This window comes from Camelus ferus, chromosome 22 (assembly GCF_009834535.1).
Source record: "Camelus ferus isolate YT-003-E chromosome 22, BCGSAC_Cfer_1.0, whole genome shotgun sequence".
In the NCBI taxonomy this organism is placed as follows: Eukaryota; Metazoa; Chordata; class Mammalia; order Artiodactyla; family Camelidae; genus Camelus; species Camelus ferus.
In genome coordinates, this window is record NC_045717.1 from 20,144,770 (window position 1) to 20,166,842 (window position 22,073).

At 40.4% G+C, this 22,073-nt stretch overlaps 1 protein-coding gene, 1 non-coding gene and 1 pseudogene across 2 annotated transcripts; 2 read left to right on the forward strand and 1 right to left on the reverse strand.

The window, feature by feature from the left end:
- Positions 1-567: 567 nt before the first annotated feature.
- On the reverse strand, positions 568-13,810 carry LOC102520580 (zinc finger protein 135-like). The gene is made up of 7 exons (XM_032465559.1): positions 13,764-13,810; positions 9,632-9,755; positions 9,029-9,102; positions 8,275-8,401; positions 3,467-3,562; positions 2,759-2,838; positions 568-2,277 (listed from the first exon to the last, which is right to left on the reverse strand). The coding sequence occupies exons 2-7, from the start codon at positions 9,660-9,662 to the stop codon at positions 907-909; spliced, it is 1,779 nt and encodes a 592-aa protein (XP_032321450.1). The 5' UTR covers positions 9,663-9,755; positions 13,764-13,810; the 3' UTR covers positions 568-906.
- Positions 13,811-15,647: 1,837 nt separating this feature from the next.
- On the forward strand, positions 15,648-15,784 carry LOC116659162. The gene has a single exon (XR_004314444.1). It is a non-coding gene; the product is annotated as a small nucleolar RNA SNORA2/SNORA34 family (small nucleolar RNA).
- Positions 15,785-17,496: 1,712 nt separating this feature from the next.
- On the forward strand, positions 17,497-18,488 carry LOC102520346 (annotated as a pseudogene).
- Positions 18,489-22,073: the final 3,585 nt, after the last annotated feature.

Below are 22,073 nucleotides of genomic sequence, written 5' to 3' on the forward strand. Positions count from 1 at the left end.
TATATACTAAATAGATAAACAACAAGGTCCTACTGCATATCACAGAGACCCATATTCAATAGCTTGTAATAACCTATAATGAAAAACATGAAAAATAATATAAATAACTGAATGTATATATAACTGAATCACTATCCTGTACACCGGAAACTAACACAACAGTGTAAATCAACTAGTCCTCAATAAAAAAAAAGATGACGGTGATTGATGACAATACAGGAAAAGGGTTCTCAAACGTTGCTCCTGAAAATTAAGTTTGCTGCAACATTTATGAAAAGAAACTGAATAAGATATTTTAAAACTATATACATATATACTTCAACATCCCTTCTCAAAAAAAGCTTTGTTTAATAGGTAAATATCTATTAAACATACATCCCTGTACCAAATACTCAATTTAGTTACCATATATAAAAACTGATTTAATAAAACTGATCTTCTGTGGACCATACTGGTTGGTGACTGTAGTCAGCTAGAAGTGAAAAAAACCAAAAACCTTCCTCCACCACCACCACCACCACACACACACACACCCTCCCCCCCCAAAAGAACACACTGAAAACACGGTGGCTTAAAACATTAGGTGTTTATTTTTCTCAAGTAACAAGCCTTAACAATAATAAAATATTTCCCCTTCAGTGTTATCACAAATCTTCTAAGGGATAATGAATGAATAGATTTTGCAGTCATTGCATAACTCAGGTTTCTTTCACAAACATATGATTCAGAGGCTTTCTCACATTCTTCACAACCAGATCTCTGGTTAGCATTTATTTGGCTGTAAGTCTTAAAGTTTGAAAGTTCACTGAAAGAGGATGCCATTAAAAGGGGATTTATTTTGCATGGGTTCTCTCATGACGCTGAAGGGACAAGGGCGTACTGTAAGTTCGCCCACAGACACTGCATTTACAGGGTTTCCCCAGTATGTATTCTTTTGTGCACATTGAGGTTACACTTTACACTGAAGGATTTCCCACACCGATCACACTCATAGGGTTTCTCCCCAGTGTGTGTTCTCTTGTGTATTGTAAGGGACACATGTCTGCTAAAAGCTTTTCCACACTCACTGCACTTAAAAGGTTTCTTGTCCCTTGTGTGTTTTTTCATATGTCTCCTGTAAGATAAGAGGCCACGGAAGGTTTTCCCACATTCCTTACATTCAGGTGTCGTCCTCATGTGAATTTTCTTGTGTAAAACAAGGAAAGATTTCACTCTGAAGGCTTTTCCACACTGACTACATGTAAAGGGTCTTTCTCCAGTGTGAATTCGCACATGTTCTTTAAGGCACGAGTGATCCCTGAAAGCTTTCCCACAGTCATTGCACTTACAGGGTCTCTCTCCAGTATGAATCTTCTTGTGTGTGATAAGGGTACAGCTCAGTCTAAAAGCTTTCCCGCACTGATCACACGTGTAGGGTTTCTCTCCAGTATGTATTCTCAGGTGTGTCTTAAGAGATGACTGACTGCTTAGTGCTTTTCCACACTGGCTACATTCAATAGATTTCTCTCCAGTATGGATTCTCTTATGTCTTTTAAAATATGGGAGAACACTGAAGGTTTTCCCACAATCACTGCATGTATAGGGTTTCTCCCCAGTATGCGTTATCTGGTGCATCAACAGCCTAGAGCTTCTACTGAAGGTTTTGCTACACTGATTACATTTGTAGGGTTTTTCTTCTGAATGAGTACCTGCGTGTTGCCTGAGAAGTGAGCTGTCTCTGAAGGTTTTCCCACAGTGATGGCACTCATAGGGCTTCTCCCCAGTGTGAATCCTCCTGTGGCGTGTAAGGTAAGAACTGGAGCTGAAGGCTTTCCCGCACTGATTACACTTGAAAGGCTTTTCTCCAGTGTGGGTTCTCATGTGCAACTTAATGGACGAGTTGCTCTGTAGCACTTTACCACACTGACTACATGCAAAAGATTTCTCTCCAACGTGATTTTTTTCATGCTTCTCAAGATGTGAGATTGAATTTAAGACTTTGCCATAGTCACTGCATTCATAGGGTTTCTTTCCTCTGTGTTGTCCCTCGTGCACAGCTAAGTAAGGGCTCCTGGTGAAGGCATTTTTATCTTTTTTACATTCATAAGAATTCTCCCCAGGAAGAATTCTCCCGTGTGGCTTAAGATGTGAACAATCTCTGAGGGGTTTTTCAGAGTCAAGGTGTTGATGGGGTTTCTTTCCAGGGAAAATTCTCATATTCTGGGCAATGCTAGATTTCATGCTCAAAGCTTCAACAATTTCACTGCATTTAGTGGGATTGCCTCTGTGAGTTTGTTCCTGTTGATTAAAATATGAGTTTTGATCACAAGATTTATCATGTTCATTATATTGATTGAGAATCTCCCCCAATATAAATTCTGACATGTCTAACAATCACTTTATCAGTATTAGAATTTAACATTTTCCTAGTGAATATGCAGTTTCTGAGTTTATCAGCTTGAATGAGCTGACTGGTATACCAGATGGCTCCACTGAAGCCTCTTCAGCAGCTTTAACGTGAAACTGCCTTAGACTGAATTATATCGTAAACATTTAATATCTAAGTCCATTATGAAAACATTTTCTTTGGAGATTCTCTGTAACCATTTTTGGAGCTAGGTTATGAATCTCCCGCCAATCAACACTTAGAGAATCTGCTGCTTTCTGTTGGTGAAGTGAGTGATACCACTTGCCTCAATCACCCCCTAGTCCTTCTCTGTCATACAGAATTCTAGACTTCTCATGCAGAAGACAAGAAATTACCCCATCTGACTCTTACCTTCCTGCCATTGAGTGCACATTTCTCCAAAACACCTTGCTTATTCGGTGATTGTTTGGTTTTAAGGAGAATCATTTCACCTGAACAAAGTAGGGGAAAGTTTTGGAAAAGACAAGGTGACAATATGTTGACAAAAAGCAGGTAATGCCCAGACCCAATCGGAAACAAACGGGAAACATCACCTCAAGCTTCTACAGCATGGAGTGGTGAGATGATGATGACAAAAAAATAAATAAAAAAGGAAGGCCCATATGGCTTTCTCTTCGATTACTGACCCTAAACGTAGGACAACAATGTGAAAGAAGAAGCCACTCATGATGAAAGTAATTAATGGCACTTCCCTTGTTTAGTATTTCATGTCATTTACTAAGGAATGATTCTATCATGACCGAAAGTCATGTCGACAGGTAAAGGCTGTTATTACATACGCAAAGTGGGAAGAATCAGACAATGATTCCAAATGTAAATACCAAAGAGCAAGCCAGGTCTTTCTCTCAAAGCACAGGAAAGTATGAAATGATAGGTAAAAAGTGAAAGATGAGGGGAAGCTGGAACTACACGAGGAAGAGCACACCACATGGTCTCTGCTTTCCCCTTAAATGTACAGGGTATTTTTTTTAAGTTTCCTTACTGCCATCTCATAATGCACCTCCTCCTCACCCCAACCAGACCTGGTAGGCAAGACATTCACAGACAACCACGGCTCACCTGGACAGCTGTCTTGGTGAGTCCTTCTCTCTGCTGCCTCCATGTCATCTTCCTGCTCCATCTGGGTGATGAGAGGAGGTTTGCTGAGTTGATGTCCTGTAATTGGGAACAATACACATGACAGGACCATGCAGAGTACAGCAAAAACTGTCAAACTGTGGTGACCACTTGGTCTTTGAGGTTCTGAAGATGGGCAATTGTGACTTTACAGGCAGCAAAATGATGACAAACTTCTAATAGAGAAGGCAAAAGTAAAGCATTTGGAAGATCAACTTCCAGAATGATAGAATGAGGACCATGGTTAACTTGTCCTCCCACTAAAACAACAAATGATGGGCAAAACTAGAATCAATCATTTCAGAACTTTGGAGATTAACCAAAGCAACAAATGGAAAACTGTCTATCCAAAAGAAATGACTGAATCCTGGTAAGAGAGGCTCTGTGACATTTAAGAATATTCCCATCCTTCCACCCTCCCCAGCTCAGTGGCACAGTGGCCAACACCAGCAGCCTTACACTCAACAGAGAGGTCTGACTGCTTTGGGAACTCTGTTAAAAGAACCATCCCCAGAACAGTCAATCAATCAATATATTTTTTTCTAAACTTGCAGCTCTCTAGAAAATTTCTACACTCACGGTATTGTGGCTATTTTATTTTACTCAGAACTCAGCCTAGAAGGAAAAAAAAGCCCTTAACTTCAAGGTATTACCAAAACAATAACAACCTGGAGTAACATTCCCAAATGCTTAAGGCTGTGATTTTACAGAAGACTGGATGGAAATTTGAAAGGAAAACCAAGAGAACCAGACAACCACATGGAATTTTGAAAAGCTCCAACAAGTTCCTGGGGATCTAAAAGGCTAAGTGCATGAGCAAGGTGACGGACGTGCCCAGGAAAGATCCAGGAAAGAGTAAGTCCCAAGTCACTCACCTTTGGTTGACTTTAAAGACCCTGTCCAAGCAGGAAGTGAGCGCTAAGACTGTCTTATAAGTTGCCTGGAGCTTAAAGCTGTGACTTTCCCGTAGATCCCCTTGGGAAAGGGTGGAAGACATACAGGCAAGGCATTTAAGAAAATCTTTACCAATCACTGGTGGACGATTGAACTATAATGACCAGCTAGTGACTCCCGGAAGTCAGGCTTTTAAATATGTGCTTAAAAAACCACTAGGAGAATACACTGTGGCTGCATACTGCAGGGAATACAGAATCTGGAATTCACCTAGAAAAGTCACTAAACAAGTAAGCACCAACAAGGAAAAAAGAAAAAAAAAGACAGCAATGAAACCAAATCCCCCTACAACTGAGTTCCCTTATCGAGCCTACGATTAATCTCTCTATCTGGAACTTTATGCTCTTTCTTTCTTATCCCCTCTGACCTCAATCCTGTGCTAACTGAACATCAATCGACCACAGCCAGATGACTAAAACTGCTGTTGTCGACAACATAATTAATGAACTAAAATTGCTATTATAAATATCATGATTAACGTACAAACTCAGGTTGTTTCTCCAGGGCAAGAGGAGCTAACAGACTCCCAAATCACGGACCCGGCCAGAGAATCTTAAACCAGAGACATCCTGACTCTGAAACTATGATTAAGAAATGTCATAAGGTGATGATTAACCTCAGCCTCTTTGTTCTTCATCTTTTAAAAAACCCCTCACTCAAAGGCCAGGTTGGAGTAGAACTGAGGCTTTTCTCCCACTCTCTTGATTGGTGCCCTGCAATAAATATTACCTTGCCGTAACCCGGTGTCAGTAGGTTGACTTTGCTGTGCATCAGGGGAATGGACCTGAGTTTGGCTTGGTAACAGCAACAACAAACGTTGATGGTAAGAGGATCCAGTACTAAAGTTGGTAAATAATTTAAAAAGTCCGGTTTTCAACAACAAAAAAATGAGGCGTGCAAAGAAATAGGGAATTATCCCACATATACAGGAGTAAGAAAAGCAGCCAACAGAAAATGTCCTTGAGGGTCCCAGATTTCAGATTTAGCAGACAAAGATTTAAAAACATTTATCATAAATATATTTGGTGGGGAGGGTATAGCTCAGTGGTAGAGTACATGCCTAGCATGCACGAGGTCATGGGTTCAACGCTGGTACCTCCACCAAAAGTTATAGATAAATAGATAAACCTAATTACCTACCCCCACAAAATGTTTTAATTAAAAAATTTTTAAAGAAATAAATACGCTTAATGGAAAAAGACTGAAAACTTTCCTTCTAAAATGAGGAACAAGAAAGGGATATTCACTTTGGCCACTTCTAATCCGCAGTATCCTGGGGTGCCTAGCCAGAGCAGTTAGGCGAGGAAAAAAGAAATAAAATGCATCCACTTTACAAAGGAGAAAAACTGTCTCTATTTCCAGATGTCATGAGCTTATAAATATAAAATCTGAATGAATTCACAAAAAAAACCTATTAGAACTAATAAATTCAACATATTGCAAGGTAAAAGGTTGTATACAAAAATCAACTGTATCTCCATACAACAACGATGAACATGCCGAAAATGAAATCAAGGAAACAATTCCATGGCGATCATTTTGTAATGTACAAAAATATCAAAACCATTGTGCTGTGTACCAGGAAGTAACACAGTGTTATAGTCAATCATACTTTAAAAACAAACTCAGAAAAAAAGAGATCAGATTTGTGATTATCAAGGGGTGGGAGGTTGAGGGAGGGAGAATTAGAAGAGGGTGGTCAAAAGGTACAGACTTCCAGGTATAAGATAGGTAAGCACTAGGGGTGAAACGTACAGCATGATTAATATAATTAACACTGCTGAGTGTCATATGAAATTTGAGAGTAAATTCTGAGTTCTTACCACAAGGAAAAACATTTTTTCTTTTACTCTGTATCTATGAGATGATGGATGTTCACTAAACTTAATCATTTTATGATGTATGTAAGTCAAACCATTATGCTATGCACCTTAAACTTTTGCAGTCTCGTATGCCAATTATATCTCAATAAAATTGGAAGAAAAATTAAAAAATTTTAAATTTGAAAATTAAAAAGGAAAACAATTCCATTGCCAAAGTATCATAAAGAAAATACTTAGGAATAAATTTAACAAAAGAAGTCGAAGTCTTAGATGTTGAAAACTACAAAACACTGTTGACAGAATTGAAAGAAGACCTCAACAAAATTCTCACCTGGATTATTTGCAGAAATTGACAGGCTAACCCTAAAGTTCATACGAAAATGCAAGGGATCCAGAATAGTCAAAACAATCTTGAAAAAGAGAAGTAAAGTTGGAGAACTCACATTTCCCAATTTCAAACTTACTACAACGCTCAGCAATCAATAGCATTGAACTGGCATAAGGGTAACATAAACCATTGGAATAAAATTGAGTCCAGAAAAAAATACATAAATTTGTACATAACTTTGACTTTATCAAAGTTTAAAACTTCTTTTCTCAAGCATTATTTTTAAATTTTGGTGGGGATAGTTAGGTTTATTTATTTCTTTAAATGGAGGTACTGGGGATTGAACCTGGGACCTCATGCATACTAAGCATGCACTCTACCACTGAGCTATACCCTCCTCTCCAAATTTAAAACTTTAATGCTGCAAATGATACCATCAAAAAAGTGAAAAGGCAACACAGAGAATGAAGGAAAATACCTGCAAATCATATATCTGAAAAGGGATTTGTATCTTGAATATATAAAGAACCTTCATAACTCAGTAGGAAAAAAAAAAAAGACAATCCAAATTTTAACTGAGCACAGGATTTAAATGGATGTTTTTCCAAAGAAGATACACAAATGGTCAATAAGCACATGAGAAGATGCTCAACCTTATTAATCATTAGAGAAATGCCAATCCAAACCACAATGAGATTCCATTTCACAACTGCTAGAATGTCTATAATCCGAGAGACAGGAAATAATAAGTAAAACTGTGGAGAATTAGGAACCTGCATACATTGAGGGAATGTAAAATGATACAACCAGTTTGGAAAACAGTCTGGCAGTTCCTCAAAATGTTAACCATAGAGTTAACAAAAAACCCAGCAATTTTACTTCTAGGCACAGCCATGCCAAGTATGTCCTTACAAAAATTTGTATGTGAATGTTTGTAGCAGCATCATTCATAATAGCAAAGTGTCAAAGATCCAAATGTCCATCAACTCATGAAAAGATAAACAAAACATGGTAGAACTATGTAAGAGAATATTATGCAACAACAAACAGGAATTCAGTACTGATATACGCTACAACATGGATGAATCCCGAAAATATTACGCTAAGTGAAAGAAGTTAAGTCCCAAAAGACCACATGTGGTATGAGTCTATTAATATGAAATGCTGACTAGGCAAATCTACAAAAAGGAAAGTAGGTGGGGGCAGGGTATAGCTCAAGTGGTAGAGCGCCTGCTTAACATACATGAGGTCCTGGGTTCAATTCCCAGTACCTCCTCCAAATAGAAATACACAAATAAACCTACCAAAAAAAAAAGTTAAAAAAAAACTTGGAAAAAAAAAAAAGGAAAGAAGATTAGTTGTCACCATGGGTTGCAGGCAGGGAAGAATGAAACACCCTGTAGGCAGGGCAATGAAAATGTTCTGGAATTAGTGGTGATGGCTGCACAACTCTATGAATATAATAAAAACAAAACACTGTTTTGTATACTTTTAAGCGGGTAAATGATGGTATATGAAATTATATCTCAATATAGCTGTTTTTCTTAAAAGCATACAGTCTGCATCACAAGGTGACTGGGGCTTGCTCATCCCAGAAATCCATGCCCCAACTCAGTAAATCAATCCCAGGGTCGTGCCAGACTTACCCAGCGAAGCCAGGTTTCTGTAGTTCTCCAGCATCACATCTCTGTACAGTTTTCTCTGAGAAGAATTCAGCAATGTCCACTCTTCCTGGGTGAAGTCCATGGCCACATCCTCAAAGGTTATTGAGTTCTAAAATATCAACACATTCTGTCTCAACCAGCAACCAACCCTAACAGTGTTCCCGGGGCGGGGGTCATGGGTAACAGTGCTAGAGATGGAAGACTGTTTCACAGTAAACTCAAGATTCTGAGGTTTCTTTATTCAAGCCAGGACTCAGTTCTCAGAATCTCCCCTTCTCTATTCATGTCCACTCCTTAAGGGATCTCATCCAGGGAAGGATTTAAGGCATCTCTAACACATGATGAAATATGTCGCTTCATCCCTAACCTGCGAGTTTTCAGTCTTACTAACTTCTATCTTCAGAGTCAAACAGAGACATGAACACACTGCAAGAATGAGAGAAATGTTTGCTAAATGAAAAAATTATTTCCCAAGAGTGGCCACACATTTTCTGAAGCTAAGACAGTCTTACAACCTCCTTTTACTTTTTACTTATTTTACTAACAGGACTAAGCCAGAGGGATGCCTAAAAAGTGTAACTAGCAGGGTAATAGATTAATTTTTTTTGGAAGTCCCTGAACCATCATAAGTCTCAAAACGCAGGTTGGGTTGTGAGGTTCCAGAGTACTGGAAGGAGATGCATTCACCTTAGGGAACGGGAAGTATTTTAGGAGAAAGAAAAAAGTTTTAACTCACCTGTAACCCAGAGTGGAAGTTTTCTACCTCTGTGATTCTCTCATGGGCACAGGAAGGGTCTTGAACGGGCAGAGCTAGATAAGAGAGTGCCATGAGCATCTAGGCACATGCATTATTGCAAACATTCACAAGGCTCGAAATTGTCCGACATCACCTGAGTCACACATACACCCACAAACACACACACACATGCAATATGCATATTAGCCAGAGCTTCTCCAACCAGAGTCAGAAAATAGGGTACTTTGCTATCCATGAGAAATGGATTTATAGTCTCAATTTTCTTAGAAAGGAAACTGAAATTCAGAAAGGTTGAATTGTTATCTTTCCCAGCTTTATAAAACAAATAAATGGGATAAGGAAATGCCATCCCTAAATTTTCTCCCCCCTCCCCACCATGCACATATGCCCTTCCTCCAGAGTCCCAAAAGGGCATTGAATCAGCCATGAGCAAACTCTGGGGCTCCAAGGGTTCACAGAGCTCCATCCCCACCTCCTCTCATTTCAACCCCTTCTTCCCAGTTCTCTGTGGCTACTCAGCTCCCTTCCTTTGTGCCCACTCTAAGGTGCAGAGTCCACTTAATCCTGGTGAAGTCAATCTACCAAATATTGTGGACAGATGTAAGTCTGCCATCCTGCAAGTCTGTAAGTAGTAAATACACCCAGACAGCAACCAGGAGACCAAGAACTCCTCTTCTTGTTCCTATGGTCCGCTCCAGGCAGGGCTCTGAAATGAAGAAACATTAACAGGAGAATTAACGTGCTTTCTGTGTCCCCGTGGCACTTAGGACAATTCCATCACAGTGCATCAGGATGTGTTCCTTTCAGATTCAAACTGTCTTTGATCCTGGGTCTTTGTTTTGCATGTCATGTACAACCTAAAAGCAACATGGTGGGTATTCTTGACTTTCCCAGCCCTAATGTATATCCTCTACATTATCAAACCACATTACCCACCGCTTATCAAAAATCCCATCTCCACTGAAATCCTTCACTGGCTTCTCATCCTATTAGCACCAACATATAGGCCTGACCTATTAAAGTCACTGGCACCTGACTCCCATTCATCATTTTAACTCCCATCCCTGCTTTGATTCAATATGATTTCATGTTCTTGGGCATAAACTAGCAAACACCCATGGCTTCCACATCTCAAGCACACACCTTCAACCTATCATCACTTGAGACTCCTGCCCTCTCCAAGGCAAAAAGTCAGACATCCCACTTTCTGAACACGGTTCCTAAACATCCACCTTGTTCACGTTTCAGTTCGTATTCCATCCGCTCTCCTAACTCACAGAAGCTTCCAAGCTACCCATCCCTCCTATCTTGCTGTTTATAATCTTCACTTACTTGGCACTACATGAGATGCCATGGCCCGTCACTTCAACAATATATTTTCCAAAACCTCGAATTCCTCTCTGCCCTATTGTAACACCTGGCTTGGATAATTCCAACCATTGTCTCTTCTGCCTGGGTAATTCTTACCCAACCAGCTATACGGGAAGCACTAAAAGTTTCAGGCCACATACTCTAAATGGGTCCTCAACACTAAGGAAAAGCCCAACAGGCAATTCAATCTCCTAGTTTCCTAAGACCTTTTCACAGTTTCTCCAAGATTTTGAATTCCGTATGGTCTCAACTTTGCCTCTTCAACAGCAATGATCTTACTTAATCTTACTTTCCAGAGAAACTATAACAACGATGAGAAAGATTTCTCATCTTCTTGCCACTAGTTCAAAAGTAGTTCCACAACAGCATGGTTTCTTGCACTTTGCAAACAAGGATGTCTGCCTTCTTATCTAAAGTCAGCATCTCCTACTTTGCTATGCCAGGTTTCCCATCCATGGCACCACTGACATTAGGAGCTGGACACTTTGTTATGGGGGTGACATCCTGCACATTACAGGATGCTTAGCAGCATTGTTGAACTCTACCCACTAGATGGCAGCAGTATCTCTTCCAGTTGTGAAGTGGGGGGTGGGGGGAGTGTTTCCCAGTACTACCAAATGGCCCTTAGGGGGCAGTTGCCCTGCCAGGATCCACTGGTCTAATCACTTATCTTCTCAGAAAGCTTGCTTTATTAATTATTCCTTTGTTCTTTTCCATCACCATCAACTTCTCCTCCACTGTCCTCATACCTTTAACATTGAAACATAATCAAATATCTCCCATTTTGAAACAAATTCATGCCTCGAGATCCACTTAACCTTCCAGTTACTGCTCAATCTCTCTTCCTTTCCACCAAACTTCTTGAAAGAGTATCTACCCTCTCATCCTCTCCATTTCTTCACCTCCCTTAACACTCCAACCTGGTTTCCATCTCACCATCACTTCATTGACATCATTCTGCCAAGACTGCCAAGGAATTAGGAGAATTTAAGCCTGTCTTTGACTTAGTTGGTCCCTCAGAAATTCCATCACTACCCTCTTCTATAAATTATTCTCTTCCCTGGGCTTTCGTGACCACAGTCTTACCTCTCTGGTCATTCTCTTACAGAGTCCTCTACAGTCTCCTCTACAGTCTCCTCTCCCACTGTTGACTGTCTTCAAGGCTCAGTCCTGGCCCCTACTTCTTGCCTTATTCTGTGTGTTCTGTATTCTATAAGCATTCCTTTGAACTTAATTTCTATCTCTATGCACATTATACCCAAATCTCCAGTTTGATATCTCAAATTTAAGCTTTAGAGCCATATAGCCTGTTGCCTTTTCAACTATGGCCATCTAACATTTTTTTGTAGGCACCTCTGATGAAACTTGTCAGGCGGAACTTATCTCTTCCAAAGAACCTTCACTTCAAACATTTGCACTAGGTATTCAGAGCAGGCAGAAGGCATCCTTGGTATCACACCCTTTACCCCACCCCACAGCTATTGTTAACTGAAACTGAAGATTCATTATTCGATAAGCCCTTCTCCTCTCCTGTGGACTGGAATCAATTAAAACCCACAAAATCCTTGACTCCTTTGCCTCAGCCCACAATAGCCACTGAAATTTTAAAATAGAGGCTCTCTCTCCCCCAACCCCTAAAGGCAGCAATCACCCGAACCTAAAATTTTTTTATAGATTCTCCATGCTACCACAGTAGAAACCGACACTCGGACTAATCCAAGCCAGGACCTTCTCTCTCGATCCACCCAAATCCGATCATTTATTTAATGATCGCTTTCTCCAGAAAAATCCTCCCAACTACTGAGCTGTCCCGCCTGTCCCATCCCCTGCCACACAAGGATGATTCTTCCTTGTTATTTTTCTGTCCATTTAAACGTCATTTCCTCAGAATCACCTTTATTGTGAGCCCCACATTCAATATAAAGCCAGTCTCCTCCTGTGTTACTGTCTAAGAGCTCTTTCCATTCTCCCTAAGTAGCCATCGTCACAATTTATAATTACATATTCAGTTCTTTGCTTACTTATATTCTTCCTCTTCCACTAGATTGTAATGTCCAAGAGAGTGGTCTTATTAAAACCCTGTGCCCAATCACTAGCACATCACCAGCCACTTTGTAAAGCGTACGGTATTCTGGGTGAAGAAATTAATGAGTACGGATTGCACCTTCAATCCAGCGTCATCACTTTGTTCTACTTTGCAACCATCAGGAGTCTAGATGACCATCACTCATTCCTAAACTCAATACTCCTCCGTAATCTTTTCTCCAACAGTCAAGTTCATCCATCAGTACTCCAGCCTTACCATGCTGCTGACTGCTAAACACAGATCTAATCGTTGGTGCCCCTGTTCACAATGGCTTCCTACCAGCCTTGAAATTAAGCCTTAGACTTGCTTTCAAGATTACAGGTCATGTGGCTGGGACTCTTGCAATCTAGTTCACCTTTCTCCTCTCTTGTTTTTTTTTTCAGCCAAGTCCTGTCTTGCTCACTTCCTGATACAGTCCCAGCTCTTAGCTGCTCCCAGGATTTTGCATGTGCGGAGCCCTCCTGCTAAAATGCTCTGCCTATTCCTAACCCCACCACAGCCCAGCCCATCGCCTGACTGTATCCCAGTCATTTCTAAGACTGCAGATTGCGGCTTCCAAAACTTTTTTTTCTCAAGAGACATTCTGAACCCTTAGATTGAGTCCTCCACTGACACAGTCTCATTTAAAAATAACTAAAAATCAGCTATCACATACACCTAGGCTTAATGGCTGCACTGCAAACTCCAGGGGACCTAACCCTTATAAATTTTGTTTGCCATTGTACCCATGGGACTGAGCAAACTGTAACAAGCTCAGAGTAGGCATGTAATAAATATTCGTGGACCACCGAAAGGCAACAAAAACTCCCCTGAGAATCTTCTAGTGTGAACACACAAAATGATATGTTACTGACACATATGTGACAGTAAATGATAAAAGCAATGACGTCTATTAGTGAGGTTTTAAAATAATGTGAATTCTATTTAAGTAAAAGAGGCATCAAATTCTTACTCTTGTAACCAAATCTCTTGCATTTAAAACCAAAGTTAAAAAAAAAAAGTTGATACTTAATTGGTCTTCATTATGTTTTATCTGGTGGTGGTGGGAGGATAAATAGTTAATTAACACAACTCTAGGTCAAAACCCATTCCATACAGAGTCAACTGAACTCTAATTTCAGGTAGTACCTTCATGAAATTTGCATCACTTTTTTAAGAATCTCTCGACTTCCCAGTGTGGGGAGTTGTTACATTAGCTGAGCTTGCTTGACCTCTTGAGAGTAGAACTCATGATTAAAAAGGTAATCGATTGCCCACCTGACACCCTGTGCACAAAACTTATGTGGATGAAAAGTTGTTGCCCGCCATCTGCCTCTACAAGGATGAAGTCACTAGTCACTGCGGTCACTGACCTTCAGCAGACCCTGAAAGGAGTGCAGGGAGGAGATTAGGAATGAGGCACGCTGTGCTCTGGGAAAAACTGGCAGAACAGGCTTTCAGATAGTTAGATATTCTTTGGGAGATTTTATGAGCCCAATTTCTTGCATCTTCTCATATTTAGAAAAGCACTACAATCATTAACAGAGACATCTGCCCCTCGTGACGAGCAGCAACCCCCAGCAACATCCTGCCAAAAGCGTGTGCTCCATTGCATGTATCCCCCCTTCACTAAAATCACATATATACTGACCGCCCTCCACCTCTGCTTCGAAGCAGTTCCCCAGAGCTATCTGAGAGGCTGTCTCCTGAACTATAGTCCTCATTTTGCCCTAAATAAAATTTAACTCGCAACTCTCACATTGAGCATTTTTTTTCAGTCGATGCCTACCCAACAAAAACAATTGGAAATTTTCATTTCACAAGAAACCTCAATCTCAGCACACACCCCGATGTTCACAGTCAGGAGCAAACATTCTGCAGGTTAAAAATTATCTTACAAAGTGAAGGGCAGTGGGGAGCCCCCGCCACAAGTTTTTATTCATTACTTACCAAAACACAGAAAGTCAGCTTGAGCCAGGCTGGTATTCAGACACTTCTCATCTACAGCAAGCTTTTGGTCTGAATGCATGCACAAGGTCACCGACTTTTATCTATGATAAAATTGAAAGGATGACAGGATTAAAAGACACACCCTGTTCTCCTGGATTAGATTTACACAGTGAACTTTATATAGGATTATCTTCAGTCCAAAGAATACGCCTTGTTTACCCTAATTTCTTTTAACTGTGTAAGTGAGGACGCAAGCTCAGTTGTCCTTAGCATCTGCAGTGCCTTTTGTAAAATGGCCCAGCTCCTTTGGATTCCACTAGTTCCACATCTTCGGATTCAGCCAACCGTGGATCCACCTACCTGTATTCAAAAATTTCAGTAGAGTGGTTCCCTGCCTATGGAAGTCTCAATGGTTGCATATTTCTACAGGGTAATTATCACTCATTAGTTGAAATAAATGTGTACTGAGTACTTACTGTATACTATGCACTATCCTAAATACCAGGAATGTAAAATAAACAACTATACACACACACATACACACATATATACACATGCATAGAAAAATCAAGTAAGTAACAAAGTTTTTGTAGATGGCAAATGTTGGAAGAAAAGTAAATGGTAATGCAAAATAAATGACCTATAATTGTTGAGCACAGGCATTCTTTGGGGAGCTGACGTTCCAGCTGAGACCTTGACAAGGCTGATCACACTTTGTGCTTGACAGTTTAGGCTGGACTGATTAGGACTGGGAGATCCTTTTTTTATGAGAGCTCCCAGCACTGTAACTTGTACGCTCTGCGTCAGGCGCAGATCCCCACCTCTCTTCCACGCGCCTGACAACAAACCATTTCCTGACTCATCTTTCCTGGTATTACAATATTTAAGGCAGTTTGTTAAGTTTCAATACACTCCCCCACTTCTGCACCATGCCCACCCTGCCAGTCATCCACCATCAGCCCCACGCCCCACCCTCACCCCCGCCCACCCCCACCCTCCCACTACCTTCCCACCCCTCCCATCCCTCCAGCCTTCCACCACCACCACCCCACCTCCGCCCACAAAGCAGATTTTAGCGAGCTCCTCCCTCCCTCCCCAGCCACTGGTCCACTGCCTTAAAGCTTTGTCTCTCTGCTCCTTCCCTGAGCTGTTTCTGGCTAACCCTTTGCTCTTCTTCCTGTTGCAATAGTCCCCCTTAATAAAGTCTTTCCTTTGGCCCTGAATCAAGGCCAGCAGTCTGGTGAAGCTGTTGGTTTCAAGCAGGAGCCTAGAGAAGTGTCTTTCTGTGGCCTGATGGCCATTTCAGAACTTCGGAAATGTAATGGTCAATTCATTGCAAAGAAACATCTGAGTCATTGGTGATGGATGTGGGCTAATACTTGTCTGTAGTTGATTAACAGTGGGATTCCAAAATTTAGAGATCCCTGATTTAACTTGTTTATTAGAATTATAATACAGTTAAATCCAGTTATTACAAAAAAATTTACTGTGGGTTTTCCACAAAAACAGTAGGATGATTCTGAACTGTGAGCTTCCTTTGAATATTACCCTTCTGTATGATCAGGGTCCTGATTTGTGTATTTTAGACCTCATTCAAATTGGAAACTTACATTTACTCTTGTGCTGTAAAACTTTTTGAGTTGTTTATTGGATTGTGAAAGTGTATCTATATTATGGACATTGAAAAAGCTACTTTCACAGTAAAGCATTTGTTAAATATTTTAAAAAAGAGAGAGAAAACAAAAAACAAAAAAAAGGAAAGAAAGAAAATAGGAAAAAACAAAGTCTTTCCTTACTAACATTTGAAGTGCTTTTTAAAAAAAGAATTTGACAATCTGAATTACAAAAGCCAACTATGGGAAGATTTAGGAGAAGACATTTAAAAAGAGAGAAACAAAGTCCTTAAGGCATGAATAAGCTTGAGGAGTTTGTAGAATAGAGAACCCCCTCTCCCTGGTGAGCTGAAGTCCCCTCCGCAGAGCTGACCTTACAGCTATTTCCAACTCTGCCTTCAGTGACAACCCACTGGTAGCTTGAATTTGGGGGGAGGGGGGAATTTGCACCAGAGAAATGGACCAGTGCTACAAAGCAGACCATTTACTGACTTCCCAGCAAACCACTGACCCTAATCTTTGGTTCCTTCATTTCTTTTATGGGTATAATAATGGCACCTAACTCATGAGTGGAAACAATTTCTTGGCTCACAGAGAGGGAGGGTGCGTGCTTAACATGCACAAGGTCCTGGGTTCAATCCCCAGTACCTCCATTAACAACAACAACAACAACAACAACAACAACAAGAAGATAACTACCAGGGAAAAATTAGTCAAAAGAAATAGGCTATAAAATGACTCTTTCTGAATTTCTAGACATGGTCCACATATCTGGCTCTTAAGCTTCCTAGCAGCCAAAGAAATAAAAGAAACATATATTTATAAGAGAAAATAAACCAGTTATACAGAAAAAGCATTAGCTATTCTTGATTTAAGGGACAGGCAGGAATTTCCTGTATGAGTGTAACACTTCTGCAAGAGACACAATAGAGAGACTCGTTCAATGTTTTCTTATAAGTCTCTCTCACTGTAGACTGACGACAAATGATAAATCATGGCAAAACAATTCTTTTGATGGAGACGTTACCCAATAGAGTGGTTTGATCTAACTGTAAAATATAAATATTTAAAAGAATGGATTAATGATGTTATTTCTCACAATGAGGCAGTAGAGAATCTGAGCTCATAATTTCCATCGGTACCTGAGATTTGCAATTCTGAATAGATTCAGTATAGAGTTAACTACAGAGTTAAAATTCTCTGAGAAAATGAAGTCATCAAACCAGGTGGGATGCTGAAGAAATGACTAGAATTTAATCATAGATTTTAAAATGGCATGCAGGCATAATATTTTCTTAAAAAAAAATTAAATAACACTTGTTTGCATTTAAAAATTTAAGTATTAGAAAAAAATGTAGGTACTTAGAAGTCTTTCAAAAGTTACTTGATGATGGAAGAAATAAGTAGGGGAACTTGAAGGGAAGAATTGTTTAAATATTATTAGAATTTAAGGCAGAGGTAAAAGACTTCTCTCAAATAAGTGATGCCTGTGTGTCTGTTTCACGGTAATTCATGCCTCCATTTTCCAGCAGACTCAACAACATGGAATCAGAAAACCAGACAGGTGTCTCAGAATTCCTCTTCCTGGGTCTCTCAGGAAACATGCTCATCATCCTGGCCACCATCTCTGACTCCCACCTCCACAACCCCGTGTACCTCTTCCTCTTTAACCTGTCCTTGATGGACATCTCCACCATAGTCCCTAAGATGCTGGTGAACATGCAGACAGAGAACAAAGCCATCACCTACTCAAGGCTGCCTCACTTAGGTGTATTTTTTCATGGTTTTTCATATGTATGGACAATTTACTCCTGACCATCATGGCTTATGACCATGTGGCCATCTGCCACCCTCTTCATTACACAGTCATCATGATCCCCTGTCTCTGTGGTCTCCTGATTCTTCTCTCCCTGCTCATTAGCGTTATGAACGCCCTGCTCCACAGTCTGATGGTGTTGTGACTGTCCTTCTGCGCAGACTTGAAAATCCCCCACTTCTGTGAACTTGCTAAGATCCTCAAACGCGCCTATTCTGATACTTTTATCAATGACGTCCTGGTCTATCTGGTGACTAGCCTGTTAGGTGTTGGTCCCCTCTCAGCTTTAATTTTCTCTTACGCTAGAATTGTATCCTCCATCCTGAGAATCCCATCAATTGGTGGAAAGAATAAAGCGTTTTCCACCTGTGGGTCTCACCTGTCTGTCGTTTTCTTATTCTATGGGACTTGTGTTGGAGTGTACCTTGGTTCTGCAGCTACTCTTTCCTCCAGGAGGAGGGCTGTGGCCTCAGTGATGTATACGGTGGTCACTCCCATGAAGAACCCCTTCACCTACAGCCTGAGGAACAGAGACATGAAGGGATCCTTGAGGAAACTCATCTCTGGGACACTTTCCTTCTCATGATTCTGTCATCTGCCTTGGGTGTGGGCTTCTAGAATGAGTCAAATGGAATGAAGTATTATGATGCCAGAGTTCCTGACTCTTCCCTAATTCAATTCTCATAGCAAAGTGATTGCTCATGGGTTTTCAAGTCAAATATCTTTGTATTCAATCCCTCTAACCTGTGTTTTACTACTTGTCATTTATCAACTAACTTAACTCTCTGAGTTCAGTTCAACACCTATAAAATAGGTAAAATACTACACACTTAATAGTGATGTTAGGGATATATCACATATCTAGGAGTATATAAGATAATTTAATACATGTGTGCAGAAATTTGTCTATATTAAGCACTCGTAAAATTAAATGAATAATTATTAGGTGTTAAAAAAGTTAATTATATCTCAATAAAGCTAGAGGAAAAAGATCATCAGCTGTGCAGTGCATGTGTTAATAGACTTGTAGTGAACACTCAATTTGCTTTCACAATTGATAAATCAATTCTCATTCCCCCTCTTGCTCTTTGAGTCATCTTCATTTTCCTTATTCCTGCTGGAATCTATGCAGAGAAACAGATTTTAATAAGTCAATTGAGAGTTCTTATTTAATCCATGAGTTATAAAGAAGTACACTTCTTAGTGTCCAAATACATGGAGGATCTCTTTTCATTCTTTTGTGAATGGTTTCTACTATTGTTGCATTCTGGCCAGAGAACATACACTGCATAATTTTAATTCTTTGAAATTTACTGAGATTTGCCTTATGCAGCACTTGTGGTCAAACTTGATAGATGAACTGTTTGTGCTGGAAGATCAATGTGGATTCGAAAACGATTGAGTGCATTTTCCATATACGCCCAATAAGTCAACTTGGTTAATCATGCTGAAATCTTATTTTTACTGATTTTTTTGTTCTCCTTATTTTATCAGTTATGGAGTGATAGATGTTAAAAATCACCCAGTGTGATATTGAATTTGACTGTTTCTACTTGTAATTTACTCAATGGACTACTGAGTACAAATTCAGAATTGTTATGTCTTCTTGTTGCATCCAATCTTTTGATCTTTAGGAAGTTACCTTTGTTGTGTGTGTGTGTGTTTAATAAAAGTACTGGGGATTGAGCCTAGGACCCTGTGCATGCTAAACATATGCTCTACCACTGAGCTATACACACTCCTGTGGGTGTTTTTGCATCAACATTTCCTTTGTCTGATAGTAATGCACTATAGTTACACGAGCTTTTTCTGGTGTCTCCCAGGTGATCAGAAACCTGGCTGCAGTCCCTACTGGATTGCTTCCAGTTCCCCTCTGTTCCTCAGAGACACCCCTTTGGGGTACCAGCCCAAAGACGGGGGACTGTTAGTCTTTACCCTAATCCTGCAGACACTTAGGTAAAACTCACACCGGTCCCTCAGTTGCCTCTTCTAGACTATCTCAAGGGTAAAACCAGCCCCAGTGTCTGGCTCACCTCTCTGGAATCTTGTCCTCTCCTAATCTCGTCCAGTGATTTCTTTTTTTCCTTTCTTTTTTTTTTTCTTTTCTTTCTCTTTCCCAGTTCATTACCCACACACCCCACCTTTATTGAGATATAACTGACATATGACATTGTATAAGTTTAAGGTATACAATGTACTGGTTTGCAAAATGCTTATATATTGCAAAATGCTTTTCACTACAGTATTAGCTACCACCTCCATTACAATATATAACTACCATTTCTTTCTCGTGGTAAGAACATTATGATTTACTCTCTTAGCAACTTTCAGCTATATAAAACAGCATTATTAACTAAAATCAAAAAACAAAAACAAGCTATAATCACCACGGTGTAAATTAGATCCCCAGAACTTATTCATCTTATGGCTGGAAGTTTGTACTCTTTGACCAGTATCTCCCCATTCCCACTCCCTCTCTCCAGAGCTCCTGGTAACCACCATTTTATTATCTGTTTTAATGGATTCCATTGCAGTGATTTCTTACTAGTATTTAGATCTTTGGTGCTTTTTAGACACAGTTTTCTAAATGTACACTACGTGCAGATTTTCATTGCCTTTCAGCTGGAGAGTTGGCCCAAATTTCCCAACCAACAATTACCAGCATTGGATGTCCTGTATACAGAGCATTAAATCAATGCTCTCTTAGGTTTGAAGCTAAATTTCTGTACCAGCTAAATCAGCTTTATGGATGAAACTGTCCTTGTAAGCAGAAGTACCTATTTTCTGCAGCGTGTTCCGTGTGTTCTCAGAGAGTGGGGTGGGGAGAATGCTTGTATGAATTGGGGGGGTGGGGGGGCTGTTTCTTGTCTCTATGGTGTAATAAAAAATATTCGGTCTTTGTTCCCGGTTTCTGGCACAGGACTCCTAAAGCCCTTGGAATCTCCTGAGTGATAAGTGTCTTTGGTATGCTAATGAGATAACACTTGATTAAGTGGCTCGTGGAGAGCTTCAGGGCTGCTTGTCAGAAAGCCCAAGCTTTGATTAGGGGGTTGGAACTTACAGCCCCAACCCCCGATCTCCCGAGGTGCTGGAGGTTGAACCTATTACCAAAGACCAGTGATTTAATCGATCATGTCTAGGTAATGAAGCCAACATAAAAACCTAAAAGAATGGGGTTCAGAGACCTCCAGGTTGTCGAACAGGAAAGCATCTATGTGTTGGGAGGGTAGAGCACCCCAAACTCCACCCAGACAGAAGCTCCTGTGCTCAAGACCCTTCTGGACCATGTCCTGTGTATCTCTTCACCTGGTTGTTCATTCATATCCTTCAGAATCCTTTTTAATAAAGCAGTAAGTAAGTACCTTATTTTCCTGAGTTCGGTGAGCTACTCTAGCGAATTAATCAAACCAAGGAAGGGACGGTCAAGGGAACCTCAGATTTACAGCCGGTCAGTCAGAAGCACGGGTAATAATCTGGACTTGCAAATTGGCTTCTTATGTGTGAGTGGGGGAGTGAGGAGGGGGGCAGTGTTCCAGAACTGAGCCCCTTGCCTGTAGGGGTCGGATGCTATCTCCAGGTGATAGAGTCAGAATTGAATTACACTGCAGGACACTCAGCTGGCGTCCAGAGAATCTTCTAATTATTTGGGGGTGGGGATCTCCCTCCACATACACTCACTTCGTGGCCAGAAGTGTCAGAAGTGATGCATTGAGTGGAGTGTGAGATGAAAGGAGACACACAGGGGAAAGTGAGTTTTTCTTATGACCCACAAGCCTAAAATACTTACTATGTGGTCCGTTACGTTGTGAAAAGTTTGCTCCTCATCCTACCCTGGCTCTTAGCTGAAATCTGAGACTCTTTTCTCAATTTTTTATAACTAAAGTTTTATGAAACTCATGTAAAAATTCTACAGGTTGAGCTGCGGTGTTTCAAATAAAAGATAACAAATGAATAATAATGAATAACTCCAAGGAAAAATCACAACACATTTAAAAATCCTTTGAGCCTGCTTGCTTGTTTTCTGCCTATCAGAAGGAATTTAGGTTTTTCAGACGTTTCCGCCCAACTTCTAAAGCCCTGGTTCTCAAAGGGAGGTGTTGAGGGATTTTACCATGACTCCCCACCATCCCCCACCTTGCCTCCAGTCTCAGCACTATTCACCTTTGGAGCCAGGTATTAAGTCTGTTATGGGAGGCTATCCCGTGCATT

Excerpts from the sequence above, each read along its gene's own strand:
- LOC102520580 (XM_032465559.1), bottom strand. The coding sequence starts at position 9,662 with ATGGCAGACTTACATCTGTCCACAATATTTG. Across the intron at positions 8,402-9,028 it reads ACTTCCACTCTGGGTTACAG|AACTCAATAACCTTTGAGGA; the intron begins GTGAGTTAAAAC and ends TTGATATTTTAG. Across the intron at positions 2,839-3,466 it reads TCACCAAGACAGCTGTCCAG|GTGAAATGATTCTCCTTAAA; the intron begins GTGAGCCGTGGT and ends TACTTTGTTCAG.